Source organism: Lampetra planeri, chromosome 32, assembly GCF_965212315.1.
Source record: "Lampetra planeri chromosome 32, kcLamPlan1.2.h2, whole genome shotgun sequence".
In the NCBI taxonomy this organism is placed as follows: domain Eukaryota; kingdom Metazoa; phylum Chordata; class Hyperoartia; order Petromyzontiformes; family Petromyzontidae; genus Lampetra; species Lampetra planeri.
Window position 1 is genome coordinate 361,029 of NC_136138.1, and position 17,078 is coordinate 378,106.

General features: G+C 49.0%; 1 protein-coding gene across 3 annotated transcripts in view; it reads left to right on the plus strand.

Moving 5' to 3' along the window:
• Positions 1–4,554: 4,554 nt before the first annotated feature.
• LOC144729266 (uncharacterized) overlaps positions 4,555–17,078 on the plus strand; it is a 31,399-nt gene continuing 18,875 nt past the window's right edge. The window contains exons 1-3 of one of the 3 annotated variants that reach the window (XM_078609393.1): positions 4,555–5,020; positions 14,899–15,009; positions 15,826–15,949. In XM_078609393.1, the coding sequence (XP_078465519.1) occupies positions 14,901–15,009; positions 15,826–15,949 (233 nt within the window). In that variant the 5' untranslated portion in view covers positions 4,555–5,020; positions 14,899–14,900. Of the gene's footprint in view, positions 5,021–10,587; positions 10,688–14,898; positions 15,010–15,825; positions 15,950–17,078 lie in introns of those variants that run through there. The other 2 variants (XM_078609391.1, XM_078609392.1) reach the window with 2 other exon arrangements.

A 17,078-nucleotide genomic window follows, 5' to 3' on the forward strand; every position in this document is an offset into this window, starting at 1 on the left:
CCGCAGGCATCTAAACCTTGAACCTAATCTACACGTTACGATCATCAGCACAGATATGAGAAGATGATGACGGTGGTGAAAGTGACAGAAGGATGCCGTTCCTTGTTATCGGTGCACTGTACCTTGTACATTTTTGGTTGTGAGCTGTAATTCTGTGTAGATATTTTGTTGGCTTCCATCAGAAGATTATTTGTATATTTTTTTGACGATGGTTCCTTGTAATCTCACCACTGCCCTGCGTTGTCCCTTCACGACACTGCCATGCACTTTTAAAAACCCTGCTTGAGCAAGGGTTTTTGAAAGTTAGCTCCAAGCTATGCAGGACTTTCACGCTTCTCGCACTGCGTGTAAATATTCGTGAGCACGTTTAGATCTAGCTAGATCTGGTTGTCGCCTGATGAAACTAGTTGTAATTACTAGCGAAACGTGGTACTCGGTTTTTACATGTTCTGGCTTGGCTCTCCAACCCACTGGTGTGCTGTACTAGTGACGAATTGACATGTTCTGTTTACGTGACAACCCTTACTAGTTGGCTGTGTCGGGTGGTGGCAGGTTTTAACGACACATTTTGTATATTTACGCGATCTAACCCAAAAACCTCTTATGGATGGCTTTTTGTGATTCGCTGCTGGTCATTATTGTAAGCAGCGTAATATAAGTAACTGTATTTTACGTTGTGAAGGAATAGAGTGGGTCTGTTCCCAAAGACCGTCTCATTGCACCTGGGACACTGCCTTTTAGCTTAACGAGCCCGTGGTCATCAAATCAGCACGGGCAGGTTCTCTCGGACCAATGATTCGTTCCAGGCAGAGGGGTTAATACTGCCATCGCGATGAGCATCGGCACACACAATTGAGCAGCTACGCAGTGTTAGCCTCCGTAATCACTTTGCTATTCACAAGTCGCGTAACATTGCCCTAAATGAAACTATTATAACACTAATGTCATGTAGGTGTACTTTAGAGTTATTGCTAAGATATATTCCAAGTCCTTTGCATAAAGCGGAGCGGTATAGTTATTTAACAAAATAATTAAATCATATCAATGTAAAATGTCAAATCTGCACGACACCAGCTAATGTATCCAAATTGCACAGAGGCATTCATGTATTTATAGTTTTTGGCATTATTGTACAGGCATTCCTTGCGTAATGCAACCCCCCCCCCATAGCGAAAATTCGCAGTTATGCGATTCGTCTTTTAAGGGACACTTCACACTTACGCTATGCATTGCACAGTTTACGCGCTCAAGAAACAAAAAATATTGTAAAAATTTTTTTTCAATAATTCTTTTTTCAATTATAAAGATTCAAAATAGTAATCTTTTCCATCCTAGTTATCTTGTTATTAAACTCCTTGTTAAGTAATCTTTGTAATATTAAGTATTACATTTATACATGGTTTCTTTTGTAAATCCAGGGCTAAAATAATTAAATTAAATTATACTTCAGTTTCCTTCGGTAACGCGCCCCCGCTTATAACATGTATGTCTATGGGAATATCAGCTTCGTACAGCGCGATTCGACTTGCGCGCTGTTTTTCAGGAACGCATGTTGCACGTTACGTGAGAGACGCCTGTATTTGCATGTTTGTGCTTGACAGTCATTCCACTCTACTTCTAACCTAAAAATATACTCTTTTATCACTTTTCACAATACATATAATAAACGTGATTATTAAAACTGAATTATTTTAAACAAAAAGCTTTTCAGGGAACTTGCCAAAAGATGTGTAATGTTGGAATAACTGGCAAGGCGATGGGGAGGCATTGTTATACTGCAGGGACACCGTGGCGCTGTCAGGGATGGATGGCAAAGCAGCCTCCCCGGGGTGCTTCTCGTTTTACGATCTCATGGCGCGTGGCCGGAGTGAAATTGCGTTAACGTGGACATTTCATGGATAGAAAAGTGTCCGTAATTTGTCTGCATTCACGCAAAATGTCATGAAGGGAACGTTGGTTAGAGATACCTGTGCTTGGCTGTTCGTCCACAATTTGTCTTTCACCCAGACGCCCCTCCAAGCCACTTGACCATTTCCATATTTGCCCCCTCCCCCCAAGCCATTCTTTCATTTCATATCGGTGGCATTCACTGCAATAGCAAAACGTTTTACAGACGTATGTCTGTTTGACCAAGTTGTTCAGTCATTTTCAAATGTAACATTGTAACCTTCAGATGTGTGATGCTGTTGATGTTAAAATTATAATTTGTAAATGATTTAGATACAGGAGTTAGCACGCTTTGCTTTGTCCGATCTAGTGTGCAATGCATAGAGGTATCCAAGAGATAAACTACACTTTTAGGCGCTTCTCACAGCATCGAGGAAATTCGACCTCAAACAAGAGTAAGTTCCCACATTCTTCTCACATTCATATCAAGCGTTTTTTTATGTTGGTGAAAGATTGACTTGTTGCTGTCCAACAGCGTGTTTTTATACTGTAGCATATGGGTATAATTTTGGTTATAATTTCCAAAATAAAACGTTTGCATGCTTTTGTGGTGGGAAATAAATATACAACACTAGAAAATATGTATTCACTTAAAAGTGTAATCTTTTTTTCTTACATATGTAGTGGGTTCAATTGAGGCGCACACTTGAACTTGGAGGCAACACGTTTTATTAACCAACACAACAGGTAACTCTTCACATTAACAAGATAACGGCATAGGGTGATGACCACTGCTCTTAACGAACACTCGAGGGGATAGCTAAATAGTCCGACCAGGACAGCTAACAGGCTGCCTGGTCCACGAGCGAAGACCGGAGACCGAGGATCGTAGATGGCGGCTTCATTCCAAGAGTTGATCCACCAGAACAGCCAACACATCGTCGGGTCGTTGTGTGCGGCGACCGAAGAGCGAGGATCGAAGAAGGTGACTTCTTTCCCGTGTTGAACAGCCACGCTCCCTCTCGGGACTCGGCTTGTATCTCCTGTGGCGTGACTGGGCTCCGCCCCTGGTCACGCCCCCTTCTCGATCCTTCGCGGAGGGTCTGGGTCCACATCACGTTGCCCGCTCACCCCCTCCTGGGGGTTCCCGTGCCCCCTCGTCCGGTCACGTGCTCGCGGGTTTTCACAGGATATCATGTCTTTACCCGACCTCGGTGACACCCGGACCGTGCCCTCTCGTGAGCCATTCCGTGCCATGCTCACACTGGTGCCATAGAGCAGCACCACGCATACAGTACCACTCTTCATTTGGTACTGTCGCTACACAGTAGTGACACCATTTATGTCACTCCACATGGATAAATACCTGATGTGCATATGTTACAAACATTTGCAACCGCACCTTTGTTTTGCACAATGTCGTTTTCCCCACAGTATCGTAGTTATTGGTGGCGGCAGCGTCGTTGAGATGCGATGACCGAACGTGTTCCCTTGGTTGGAGCATCGCATCAATTCCTGCCTCCGCAATACACATGCCAAACAGCGGACTGCCCGGGTCAAACAAGTGCCACCAATGTGCTTAAAGCGTTGAATCGACGTGTTCACTTCTATAACGGGGGTTTCCTTAACTATCACTGCAGTCTTGCACCCCTTTGGTTCTCAATCGTTACAAAACTGTATGTTAATAAGAAAAGCAGGGTTTGATGAAACAAAGTAAGTTGTACTTGCGTCCCCGTGCTTAATTTGTGTTTCGATGATTTATCTTCTAAAGATATCTGGTCATGTTGCATACCCCCATAAAGGGCATCTCGTACCCCCAAGGGTGAGTGCACCCCAGGTTATGAACCACTGTTCTATGACAATGTATAGGACACGGCAATTAATGAAAACCACATTACAAAAACTTGATTGTGCAGATAATCACGCGCAGATAGATGCGTGCTTGAAATTAGCCAGATAGGGGAGCACGGAGTCTAGATCGCACGCACGCAGCGGCTGCTGACGGGTGATGTTCAAATTGTTCAGAAAAGTAGTCTGGCCGCGGCAGGACGCGTTGCTAGAGACATGCCACAAATGAACGACGCCACCTTGCTGAGCTCGTCAAAGAGCATGAACCATCACGCGAACTCCGGTCATCCTTGCAGCAGCTTATGGTTAGCCCTTGAACAAAGACGGTCCGTCACTGCATCGCGCGCTTTCGGATGTGCTTCTGCGGCCATCTGGAACGCTCTTCCGATATTAGGGAAGACACTGGAGCTGTGCATTTTTAAAAATCTGAATTGAAAACTCAATTCTTTAGAACTGCTTGTTCTGTTTAGTTAGTCCTTCCCCCACACCGCCGATTAGCACGGTTTGGCTATGTGGTGCGACTGCAACGGAGCAACTCCGCCGGCGCTGCCATCCCCTCGCACCCCTCCACACGAACGCACGCACACCCCCACTAAACACACGCACCCATGTAGGTCTCGTGGGGGGGGGGGGGTCACCTGGTACCATGGATTTTTACCCGAGGGGGCACTAGCGGGGATGTCTTATGGTTTCCCAGTGCCAGGAGATTGGCTGACCCCCCCCCCAGACCAAATTGCATTGCGGCCCCGTAAATTGGCTTAAAATTGTATGGGCGTGACGAAGCTCACCAGGCTAACCGCAATGGGACACTCACAGCGCAGGGAGATAGGGCCTTGAGGGCAAGCACTCAGCGAGCAGCGCATAAGAGGAGGTGGGAGGGAAATTCCTGGACCGACTGCAGCTGTGTATTCTGCGGGACGGCCACCCCGACCAAACCGGTTGTGGCTGGGGTGGGGAGGACGGGTGCGTAAACAATGGGTAAAGGTGCTCTGGAGGGACCACTCCAGGTAAGGGCAGGGCATCAGTTTAAAATCGAAAGGTAGGCACCCGATCGGTCGTGCAGTGACCCTGGATCTTTGGATTCCGAGGGCATTAAAGGAGGGAGCGGAATAAACGTTGAGCGGTTCTCCAGCCGTTCAGCCGCCCGGTCCAACTCCCAGCCGCTCGCAGCGTCTGAGGGACGCTGGCGAGCGCTGCTACGACTCGACCCCAGGCAGAGACCTCTTGTACCCTCGTGCCTCCGACTCCCACCGCATCCGTGCGACACCGTGAGTGCATCTGCGAGGTGAGAAGTCGAGGGAGGGTACACTCAGGGATTGAATAGGGATAGGCTAGGCGCTGCTCGTTGAGTATTCCGGGTCGCACAGGGCTTGCTATAGACGACATTAAACGGGACCCTGCGGGGTGGGCTGGTAGGAACGAATAACCAAAGAATATAAACAATGTATTATTACACTTGTTTAGCCAGGAAAGCCCCACTGAGTCAAAAGGTTTTTGTAGGGTCCTGCCAAGTGTTTGCAGTAGGGGGCGATGTTGCTACACCTAATCGGACGATACGAAGGGAGAGATTGAGGCCTAGTTCTAGGCTTTAGGCCTAGCTGTAGGCTTTAGGGCGCTGTGAGTTAATTTGTAATTAAACTGTTTTAATTATTTATTTAAAAGCTTTAAATTTAAATGTTTCTATTTAAAAACATGAGGAAATGTAATATTGTTAAACATTAACTCCCTTTCACACACGCGGGGGTACGATACGAAGGGAGAGTTTTAGGCCTAGTTCGAGGCTTTAGGCCTAGCTGTAGGCTTTACGCCGCCGTGAGTTAATTTTTAATTTAAATGTTTTTATTATTAATGTAAAAGCTTTAAATTTAAATGTTTCTATTTAAAACATGAGGGAATGTACCATTGTTAAACATTAACTCCCTTTCACACACGCGGGGGTACGATACGAAGGGAGAGTTTCAGGCCTAGTTCTAGGCTTTAGGCCTAGCTGTAGGCTTTAGGGTGCTGTGAGTTTTTTTATTTAATTTCAAAGTTTTAATTAAAAGCTATCTCAGAGAATTATAAGGGAATGTTACGTGTTTAGCCAGGAAAGCCTCATTAATTTAAATGTTTTAATTAAAAGCTATCTGAGGGAATTATAAGGGAATGTTACACTTGTTTAGCCAGGAAAGCATCACTGAGTCTAAAGGTTTTTGTAGGGTCATGCCAAGTGTTTGCAGTAGGGAGCGATATTGCTACACGGACGGACGGTCGGACGGACGGACGAAATAATCTATTGGTGGCTGGTCCACTTCGTTCCTACCAGTATAAACTTTATCACAGAGCACCAGCGCAGCGTGATTTCTGTGTGTGTGTGGGGAGAGTGTCGGCGTGGTGTGTAATTCGAGCGTGTGTGTGAGGCATGCGGGTAGTAACTCCTTAACTGCGCCCGCGTCCGTTCAGCAGCGCCGCGCTATTAATAGGGCGAGGGAGGGGTGAGTCAGAACCCGTCCGCCGTCATAGTTTACGCGTGCTCGCGCTCGTGTGCGTGTTTGCACAGCGTGCTTCACGCGGCGCGTTGGCTGTAGGGTGTCATTGTGTACGCATATTCATACGGCTATTTTTAGCGCTCGCCGTGGTGGGCGACGTGCACCTGCATGGGCACGCGCGTGCACGCAGCCACCTCCAAATTATGGGTGGTGTACGTGGGGAGTGTGTGGGATAACTCCGGGTGGTGGAGAGCCAGTCACTTAGCCGTGTCCCTCGGAGACAATCATCTCTGCTTGACGTCCTATTGACTAATGCCGCTCACAATTTCCCACTTACTGGTGTTTTGGGTAATAACCTTAGTGATCACTCCATATTTGGGGTGAGATCATCAGCCAGACCCAAAGTCCCCTTTAAATTGGTTGAAAAGCACTCCATGAGACACTTCAGCATTCAGGCATTTACTAATGATGTGCTTCACTCGGATATTGACAAGGTCTGTGATATCCCCAACCTGACTACGGCTTGGGAGACCTTCAGGTACACATTTCTCCAAATTCTTAACAAACGTGCTCCGTTGGTTATATTTAAAACTAAAGGCAACCACCCACCACGGTTTGATCCTTTTATTACTAAGCTCATGAAAACTAGGGACAAGACTTGGACATGTGATCAGAAAAGTAAATTGGTCAATAACTGGCTAGAATACAGGCTTTTAAGGAATAGATGCGTCAAAAAAATACGACATGCAAAAAATGCTTACTTTTCCTCCACTCTCCTGGAATCACATGGAAATGCCAGAATCTTCTGGGATACAATCAAATGTATCGAAAAGGCATCCAACACAGATAATCTGCCCAAAGTGCTTAACCAAAATGGGGACTATTTTTCAGAGCCCCCAAAAATAGTCGACAATTTTAACCTTCATTTTTCTGAAGCTGGTGACCTTTTTAATAATGTATTGGGAGTCACCCCTGCTCATGCAATTTCCTACACCCCTGTCCAAACATTAAACGAATTTAGTTTCCAGCCTGTCCACGAAAGTAATGTTCTGAAACAACTGTCCTACCTCAAAGGGTCCTCCTCTATCGGAGCAGATAGTATTCCCGTCTTTGCTCTGCTAACTGTTGGTCATCTAATATACAAACCTATAGCCCATATTTTCAACCTGTCCATCAAAGAAGCATTAGTACCTCTAGAATGGAAACATTCCTATGTTCGTCCACTTCACAAAGGGGGCCCTAAAGATGATCCAAATAACTACCGACCTATCTCAATTGTGTCCCCGTTGATGAAATTTTTTGAAAAATGATTTAACTACCAAATTAGCAGTGTCCTGTCCGACAACAATCTATTACATCGAAAACAATCTGGGTTCCGAAAAAAATACAGCACTACATCTGCTGCATTAGACTCTCTGAATCACATTTACAGTAGCCTTGATAATAAGCAGTACTGCGCCCGTTTTTTTCTTGACTTGTCCAAAGCCTTTGATACAGTGGACCACAACACCCTGCTTAGTAAACCAAGTTGCCTCCGTTTCTCCAAATACGCAGTAGAATGGTTAAAAATGTACCTCTCTTCTTGCACCCAAACTGTATTCACAGATGGTTGGAGGTCAAACAGTGTTAAGATAACAAAAGGGATTCCACAGGGTTCCATCCTCGGCCCCCTCTTGTTCTCTCTTTATGTCAATGACTTGGGCACTGACCTGGATCATTCATAAATCTGTTTGCAGATGACACGATACTGATCACTGCCGGCCGCTCTCCGGATGACGTGATTGCTAAGCTCCAGGGTGATTTCAACAAACTACAACATCAGCTAGTTGTTCTTAAACTGGTCCTGAATACCTCCAAAACCAAGGTGCTATGCTTCTCACCAGGACTAAAGCAGGAAGTAATTTTCCCCCAATTATATTCCTTAAATACCATGTTTTCCCGCATATAGCCCGCATACGCATTTAACCTGCAGACACATATACCCCACACAAATAGCGTTTTGTGTAAAACAAATTTCAGATAGCCCGCACCTCCATATACCCCGCATGCATCCACATCTTTAACGTCGTTACTGCAGCTTAATTCCATCATATTAAAACGAAGTTTACATTTGTAATACATTCCACTATCAATTGTTAACATTAAAATCATAACGGGCACAAAGAAAACAAACTAACCGGAAACGAGTGAACTTAAAACAGTAAATAAGTAACAAAAGTAAATATCCAATAAATAAGTAACACATAACTGGTAGATAAGTAAGTACAGTTTTAGCACTGGGAGATTGCACACTGCGCAGACAATAACGGCACTACGGTAACGCCGTTGCCTCGCCCCCACCCCCCACCTCTCTCCCCCCAGCTCTCCCGTCGCCGGTAAACAAAGTGCGCCCACTTCAAACATTGTCGTTTCATCGTACAAACAATTTGAATAATTTAGAACGTGATAACATGTGCAATTGTAATACGAGTCGTTTATTCAGCAGTGCTTTCGTCAAAGGTAAGTGTTGCATAGTGGATAGTCCTACCATGAAAAAATTAAACGAGTGATGACGTGTCACACGTGTAAAATATTTTTTGGGATAGCCCGCACCTCCATATACCCCGCAGGGTCTTGTATTGTTTGTAAAAAGTGGTATACCTCGCGGGTTATATGCGGGAAAATACGGTAATCATCAAATAGAGCAAGTCATGATCTATAAGCATCTTGGGGTCATCTTTTATTCAAAACTGAATTTTCAAGATCACATTGATTATATTGGTAAAAATACAAAATAAAAATTAGGTTTTCTGTATCGCCACAAGCACTATGTTCCGCTTGGAATTGATTAAAGCTACCGTACTGCCTCTACTTCATTACTGTGACATCGTGTATAAATCAGCCCCCAGTACTTTACTGAAGATGCTTGACTCAATTTATCACTCGGCCTTAAGATTTGCATTGAACTGGCCATATAGGACCCACCACTGCGATCTCTACATTGGGTCAAACTTAATTTCTCTTAATGATCGACGGGCTTGTGCATCAGATCTTATTTATTCACGATGTACTTACAAAAAATCAGCAGACTACCTGCTGGATATCCTCACTGTTTCGAAGACCAAATGTAACCTAAGGTCTTCGCTCATTTACCAGCTTCACATTCCTTATTGTCGTACAAATACTGGAGGAAGGGCCTTTTCAATTGATGCCCCTAGGGTCTGGAATGCTATCGGCAATAAACTGCAACTTGGATCACTACCTGTGAGATCTTCACTGAAAACTGCTCTAGAGGAGTTGTACACACCTAGCTGCCACTGCTATTCAGAATGGCCTGAAATCAAATGTAGCATTCCGGATGACCGCTGCAAAGTATGATCTTGAGTTTTGATTGTGGTGTGCTGATTTTTAAAGGTGTATTGAGAATAGTTTATTCTGCTACTGATGCTCCTGCTGGTATGGAGTGACTCATGCAGCCAGCGATGGCTGCGGGGTTTGGTCGTACATGTTATGTATATCGTTTATTGTTGGATTTGAATCACAGTTCCTATGATCACTGTTACATTGTTTTTGTGGCTTTATTATGGTGATTTTGAGGACGGTTTGGTCTGGCCATGTTTATTTGTTGTAGTACAGAGTTGGCCTGATAACTTTAATCTACATTGTCTTATGGTTGTTATTGTTTGACTTGCATCCCACTGGGATTTTTGCACACAGCTTTGAAATGCGGTGTTTTTTCTGGAACACTTTGCTGTTTTTTCCAGGATTTTTTCTGTTGCGTGTAGTCACTTTAAGATGTTTCTTGTTCATGTTTTTGTTTTGTTGCGGTTGTATCCGAGTCAAGAGCAGCATGGCTCACAAGGTTATACCTAATACATGAAACTGAAAAACTGAAACTGGTGCGGGGGGGCCGATCACCCGATTGGCGGGGGCCCAGCTGGAAGTGGCCGAGGAGGAGGTTGGGGGAGAGGAGGTGGGCGTCAGCCCCCACAGCTACGCACGGTGCAAAATAAGTTCTACGTACATACTTGAAGAACAAGGGTCAATGTTAATAACGGAGTGGCAGCCTAGTGAAGGAATGCGTCTGAGTTTGGGGGTAGGGGGGGTGTCAGACGTGGAGGGTGAAATCCGCGCGGATTCTGTCTGGGTCGTTACAATCGCAGCACGACCGTGCAGAGAGGTGGCGACGTTTCGCAGAAGTCCTCGTCCATGCAGTGGATGCAGGCGACCGTCAGAGCTGCGGGCGCCGGAGTCGACCAGGGATGCAAACCCCCTCCGTCGGGGCGGGGCGGGGAACAGCCCTGGGCTACCCTCCCCCGCCCAAGTGGTGAGAGCGCGGACACGGAGCGAGGGAGGAGTGTAAGTGAGGAGTGGAACAAGGGAGGAGTGTAGTGAGGAGTGGAGCGAGGTGAGAGGCGCCGCTCCTCCGCGTTCAGTCATGGAGAGCCGCCGCGGGCTGCTCGCTTGCGCCGCGCTGCTCGCCGCTGTGAGCGCTGGCCGCTTCGGTAAGGCGTGGGGGGCACCTGGGAGAGGCGTGGGGGGCACCTGGGAGAGGCGTGGGGGGCACCTGGGAGAGGCGTGGGGGGCACCTGGGAGAGGCGTGGGGGGCATATGGGAGAGGCGTGAGGGGGGCTTGGGAGGAGCCTCTGAGTGCGGATGAGTGGGGAGCGGTGGCGGAGCGGTTAGAGCGCTGTTCCAATACCACTGGCGATTGTCTGATCCGGACCTGGGCATCCCCTCGGGTCAACTGAGGCTTAAATTGGTACCTGGTGCGGTGTGTAAACTTCGCCACTGGTGAAGACAAAGGCGGCTGGGCGTGGTGCTGGTCACAAACCCCCTCGTGTGCTGTTCTGGCCTTGATAAGTGCTACTCGCTAACAGCACTTGCCCCAACAGTCTGTTAAGGCTACACAGGTGATCGTTGTATTTTTGTTGAACTGTACAGGTACAGTACTTGTAGTTTGTGTACGCAGACGTGCAGTGTGCTATCTTCCATGACCATACTTCACCACCCTGGTCATTGCGGGTTGATGGAAGGCGAAGATCACAGATGTGGGAGCAGAGAGCAGAGCAGCAGAGAGCAGAGCAGCAGTGGATTTCACTGCGATGCCAGGAGCCTATAGCACCTGTTACTGCACAGCCTCGAGCACCTGTTACTGCGCAGCCTATAGCACCTGTTACTGTGCAGCCTATAGCACCTGTTATTGCGCAGCCTATAGCACCTGTTATTGCGCAGCCTATAGCACCTGTTACTGCGCAGCCTCTAGCACCTGTTACTGTGCAGCCTATAGCACCTGTTACAGTGTGTAGTGATCCCACATCCCGTGGAGCAAACCCCATTGTTGTTCTGAACTCTTATCCACCTTCAACTCTTACTGACCAGTGTAGTGTCGTAGGTCTCTTCTTCTCTTCTTCCTTCTGCTCGAGGCGTGTGTGTGCGGGTAGCGTGCGTTGCGCACACACTCAGTCAGAGACCAGGTAGTCGCAGGAGGCACCGTCCTTCCCTTTTATTGTTCTGCTCATGCCTCAAACTCCGGCCCCCTTCTCTCACGACCAAGCTGCTGCACGACCTGGCCCAGACACGACCCTGTCCGCGTTGCACCGACGGCGTCGACCGAGACAGCCAACTATAGTCCGTCCACGCAATGATCGGGCGAAGGCGGCAGAGACGAAGGCGGTGACGACAACAGCGACGACGAGACGAGTCCACTCCCAGACCCGGCAGCCTGGAGCTCTCGCGGCTTGGCTCTGCCCTAGCTGCGCCTCCCTTCTCGAACCCACCAGAGGGTTCCAGGGGCTTCCCCATGAGGTCTACTGTGACCCTAGCCCCAGTTCCTCCGCCCTGCTGGCACACCCGTGTATATGCTCAATGGCGTGTGCGCTAAGTGTCCACCTGCAGTTGCAGCTGCTGTACAACAGTCAGCGCAATGTCACGACATCATCTCCCCCCCCTCGTTAACAAAACAGCCATCCCGGCTGTCAATACAGCCGCAGCAACCGGTTGGTAGGCAGGGCAACTCCCTTAACTCGAGGAACATCAACGAGAAAATAAAAAAAACTTCCCCACAATACCATTACAACCGCGGCATCCCCCGCAATCAACAACACATCTCACTACTCCCCGGTGCCTCCCGATAACAAACCAATACTCACCCCAATGCGACACCCCCGATTTCGCGAATTGGCAAACTTTGCAGCTCAGCGCCCCCATCCGCGAATCGGCAACTCTCCCACAGGCCCCCCATCTGCGAATTGGCGACACCCCAGATCCTGTCTCAGTGCAAGGGAGAGTCCCCTCATACCGGGACATAGCTCGCGTGATCCGGTCCATGGAGCCGGTCATTCCCGTCAGCAGGTCCTGCTCCTCCGGAACCCAGAGGGCCAAGAGATGATGGAGACAGAGTCCTCGGCGCAAAGGACGTGGCCCCTCACCGCTCGGCAGCGCCTGCTTGGATCCAGTCCCCAAGACCTCGCACTTGGCGGTCTCGGTAGGTCTCAGAGACCCGGTCCGGCTGGGCTTGAGTTGACTCTGCCGGTGGGCCAGCGAGCGCGGGTGACTTTGCAGGTGATCACTCGTCCCCCCGACACTCCTCTGCAGTGTGGCCTGACCGACCACACATGAAGCACTTGGGAGTGGGTCCCCAGGGCAGAGGGAGCTGCCCCTGCTGTGGGTCCTCCCGTGGGGATGTTTTTGTTTGAGTTCCCCGGCCCCCCACGGCCACCACCATATTTTGCAGGCTTCATGTCGTGGCCTCCCACCTTGCCTGCTGCTCTTTCTCCTCGAAGACCTGTATCTTCCTGGCCACCATTGAGGATGAAATTTCAGTGCCGATGGCAGAGGGCAGGGCAACCCTCAGTTTTCTTGCCAGCTCCCGCAGCCTCTCTGCCATTCGAAGGTCGAGCACCCCCTCATCCAAAAGTGGGTCTGCCTCTCGTCCCAGTGCCAGCAGCGCTGTCTGGAAGATGTAGGGTGTCTTGTCCTCCATCTGCCCCCTCTGGAGGAATCTTGTGCGAGCCAAATCAGGAGCAGCTTCTTGCAGCTCCGTCACTCTTCGCACCTCCTTCGCGCGCTCCTGCGCTCGCCTCAAAATGGCGCCCGCTGGCCATGGGAGGTCCTCCGGAGACAAAATGGTGCCCATCATGCTTGGTCCCCCGTCTGGAGCCACTTGCTCTCGCTTCGACGGAAGCTCCCGCTTTTCCCGCTCTCCTCCGTGCTGTCCGTGCCGTCCCCCGCGCCCCTCTCCACATGGCGGTCTTCCGCCATGCTGCTTGGTCAGCGCGTGACCACGGGAAAATCTCAGCCACTCTACCTGTCGACGTACAGCCCCCGCTCTCCCCGTCGACATGAAACTGCTCTCTCTCCGTCAATGTGCAGCCTTTCTCTTCGGCGATGCGCAGCCGCTCCCGCCACCTGGCGTAGCCACTCCCACAGTCGACGCTCGGCCGCTCTCTCTGTCAACGGTCAGCTTTTCTAGCCGTTGATGCGCAGCCGCTCCCGCCGTCTTGCGTAGCCACTCTTGCCGTCGACGCTCAGCTGCTCTCTCTCCGTTAACGTACAGTCGCTCTCTCCGTCGACGCGTAGCCACTCCCGCCGTCGACTCCCAACTGCTCTCCCTTCGTGGATGAGTAGCCGCTCACCCCGCAGATTTTGCTTAGCAGCTGTCCTGCCGATCCGTGGCGGCTCCTCCGCTGCCCAGCAGCCCATGGGCTTTGTAACCGGGATCCCGGGTCCCGGGGCTATCGGAGGGATGACCATCTGGCTGTCCTCATCCCGACGACACGATAGGTGGGTTTTAAATACCCCACTTCTGACACCAAATGTAGTGTCGTAGGTCTCTTCTTCCTTTTGCTCAAGGTTTGTGTGTGTGTGTGGGTGGCGTGCATCGCGCACATACTCAATCAGAGAAGAGGTAGTCGCAGAAGGCACTGTCCTTCCCTTTTATTGTTGTGTTCACGCCACCAACTCCGGCCCTTCCTCTCTCATGACCACGCTGCCACACGACCCGGCCCAGACAAGACCCTGTCCGTGTTGTACCAACGGCGTCAACCGAGACAGCCAACTACTGTCCGACCGCGCAATGATCGGGCGAAGGCGGTGACGACAGCGACGACGAGACGAGTCCACTCCCAGAACTGGCAGCCTGGAGCGCTCGCTCTCTGCTGATTATATTCCCCTCGGCGCGGCTTGGCTCCGCTCGAGCCGTGCCTCCCTTCTCGGACCCATCAGGGGCTTCCCCACGAGGTCTACCGTGACCCTTGCCCCAGTTCCTATACCCTGCCGGCACACCCTTGTATATGCTCAACAGCGTGTGCGCTAAGTGTCCACCTGCAGTTGCAGCTGCTGTACAACAGTCAGCGCTATGTCACTACATATGTATGTATGTTGAACTTCTTTCGCACCGTACGTAGCTAACCCTGCTAATCGGAGGTGTTGTATGGTCAAATATACCGTGCGGTAACATGCCAACATAATGATACAAAATTTGGCACAATAGGAACTTTTAAAGAAAACTAAAAAAACAGCTTTTAGAGTTATTGCATTTTCACCCAGATTCATTGACAAAATGGTTTTGTGAGGTTTCTGTTCTTTGTTATAAAGTGCCCGTCCCTCCCGGAGGACGATCTGTGTGTGGCAGTGCTGCTGCTGTTGCTGCTCAAGAGCAAATTTAATTCAAATCGCCTCCCTCCTCCCCGTCTCACCTCTTGGGCTTTGCCAGAGATGCGCGTGCCGGGTGCCCGTGTGCCGCCGCGAGTGACGCTGCACGTGCCCAGCGGAGCTCGCCAGCTCCTTCGCTTCTATGGCGGGGAACGGGACGTTGACGAGCAAGGTAGAAAGCTGCTACAACCAATTTTTATCTCGTCTTCGTGCACAACACTTGCAAGTGACGAGCCAACGCAATCGGTGAAGGAAAGGAGAGAATAATGCTGCTTCAGGCAGGCTCGTGTGTATTCTGTGGTTGCGAATGGCAGGCGGCAATCGATGTGTTCGGGAGCAAGATGGCAATGTCGAGGTTTGCTGAGCACGACAAGAGAGGGCTTCAGGAGAGAGTTCGCAAAGTTTTGCTATTCCTCCTGCATTGCAGAAGCGCAGACTGCGGTGGTTTACGATATGGTCCATAATCCAGTCTGTTCTCCTGTAATGCGGCAGTTGCGTTCCTGAAGAACACCGTGTAATGGAAAAATTGCATTATAATACATGATATAGGGTAAATAACAGTCCGTGATAACACATGAGATGCGTATGCAGGCTGAACAAAAACGGAGGTGCGTGGGTTGCATCTAGAAGCATCCAGCAGCATCCCACCTTGTGTGATGATGCTATGCTGAGGCAGCCGTATAACGGCTTATTCCTACTCGCGCAACGTCGTTCCGTTCACTCAATCACGATATATCTAATTCGCATCCGCGTTATAAAAAAAATGTGTTCCCTAATGCATTCAACGCTTTATTTCCAATTCGCGTTATGAAAACAACACACGGCGTTATAGAACAGACCGTGTTTGGTTAATTGGTGGTCATTTGTATCTCATAGGTAAGTGTTGATTTGTGTTTTTAAAGTGGCACTGTGTATCTCCACGAGTGTCGCACACACAATCGTCACGATGCATTGTCACATCGCGTTGTTGTCACATGTCGCATGCCAGCAGAGGCTACGGGGCTCGCGCCCCCCCGCGACCTCAAGGTGCGCGTGCTGCCCACCCTGGTGGTGGTCACATGGTCAGACCCCGTGCACGAGGCGGGGCCCGCGGGAGCGGACAAGAGCAAGCGGTAACGGGCAACAGTCACGGCCAGTCATACATGCAGCGGTCATGTTCGTGTGGTCACAGGTGCATACGGAGGAAGCCAGGGATGCTAAGTGACAAGATAGTGCGACTTGAAGGTGTGGACTAGAATGTGGCAAGAAAGCATTGTAAATCGGATACTTTTGATTGATTTATCCTGGAAAAATCCGATGAGCTATGGAGCCCTTTTTCACAGGTAGTCCAATTCGCACAGGTTGGCTACGTACATTGCGAAAGAAGTTCAACATACATATTGTACATACAGATATCCAATATATGTAGCCGGTGTGTTGGAGAGTAAATCTACAACATTTACAATTCGAGTGTGATGTTTCACCAGTAATTACAACTAGCATCATCAGGCTGTCAGCCTGTTAAACCATCTAACCCAAAACCTCTTTTATGGAGGACACTAAACATTTGAGGCTAGGTGTTGTCTGTGCAGCAGTTGCTGAAGTGATGTTGAGTGGCGGTGACGTTACCGGCTTTGGCCAAGGAAATCTTCATCCCGATTTGTTTAGCCTCCCCCTCAGCAGATGCTATGATGTCAAAAATGTAATTTTTATTTAAACAAATATTATTACTCTGCAAAGGGTGTTCAGTCATTGCACATGTTGTTCAGTTGTAAGAATAATGTTGAATACCATCCTTGACAGCTTCTAAGCTTCCTCATAGATCTTAAGGTCGTAAAAGCCGCAAGTATCGTGAGTTCAATCTTGATTTGAAGCTTTCATGACTGTAGGAATCCATACTGTTTAGTTCTTTCGGTAAAGTCATGTAGGTATACAAATAAAAAAAATATATATCACGAAGTTTCGATCGCAACACAAGCGGTCGTCCTCAGGCAGAAAAAATAATCCAGCCGTGGAACTGCTGAACCAGCGAGAGAGCTGTTACAACAAGAGGTTATATATGTGGCGATGGGAACGCAAGCGGGGTCTGAGCTGGAAAGAATTCCATCCCCGGACGCAAGCACGTCAGCTGTGTTAATGAGGGAGATTAGGGAAAGAGAGATTAGCATGAAATGAGCTTCCGTCGCTGCATACGAGTATCATCCCCGCATATGCGCACAACAGCAGTATTAATGGGAGATTAGCACTATGTTGATGGGAGAG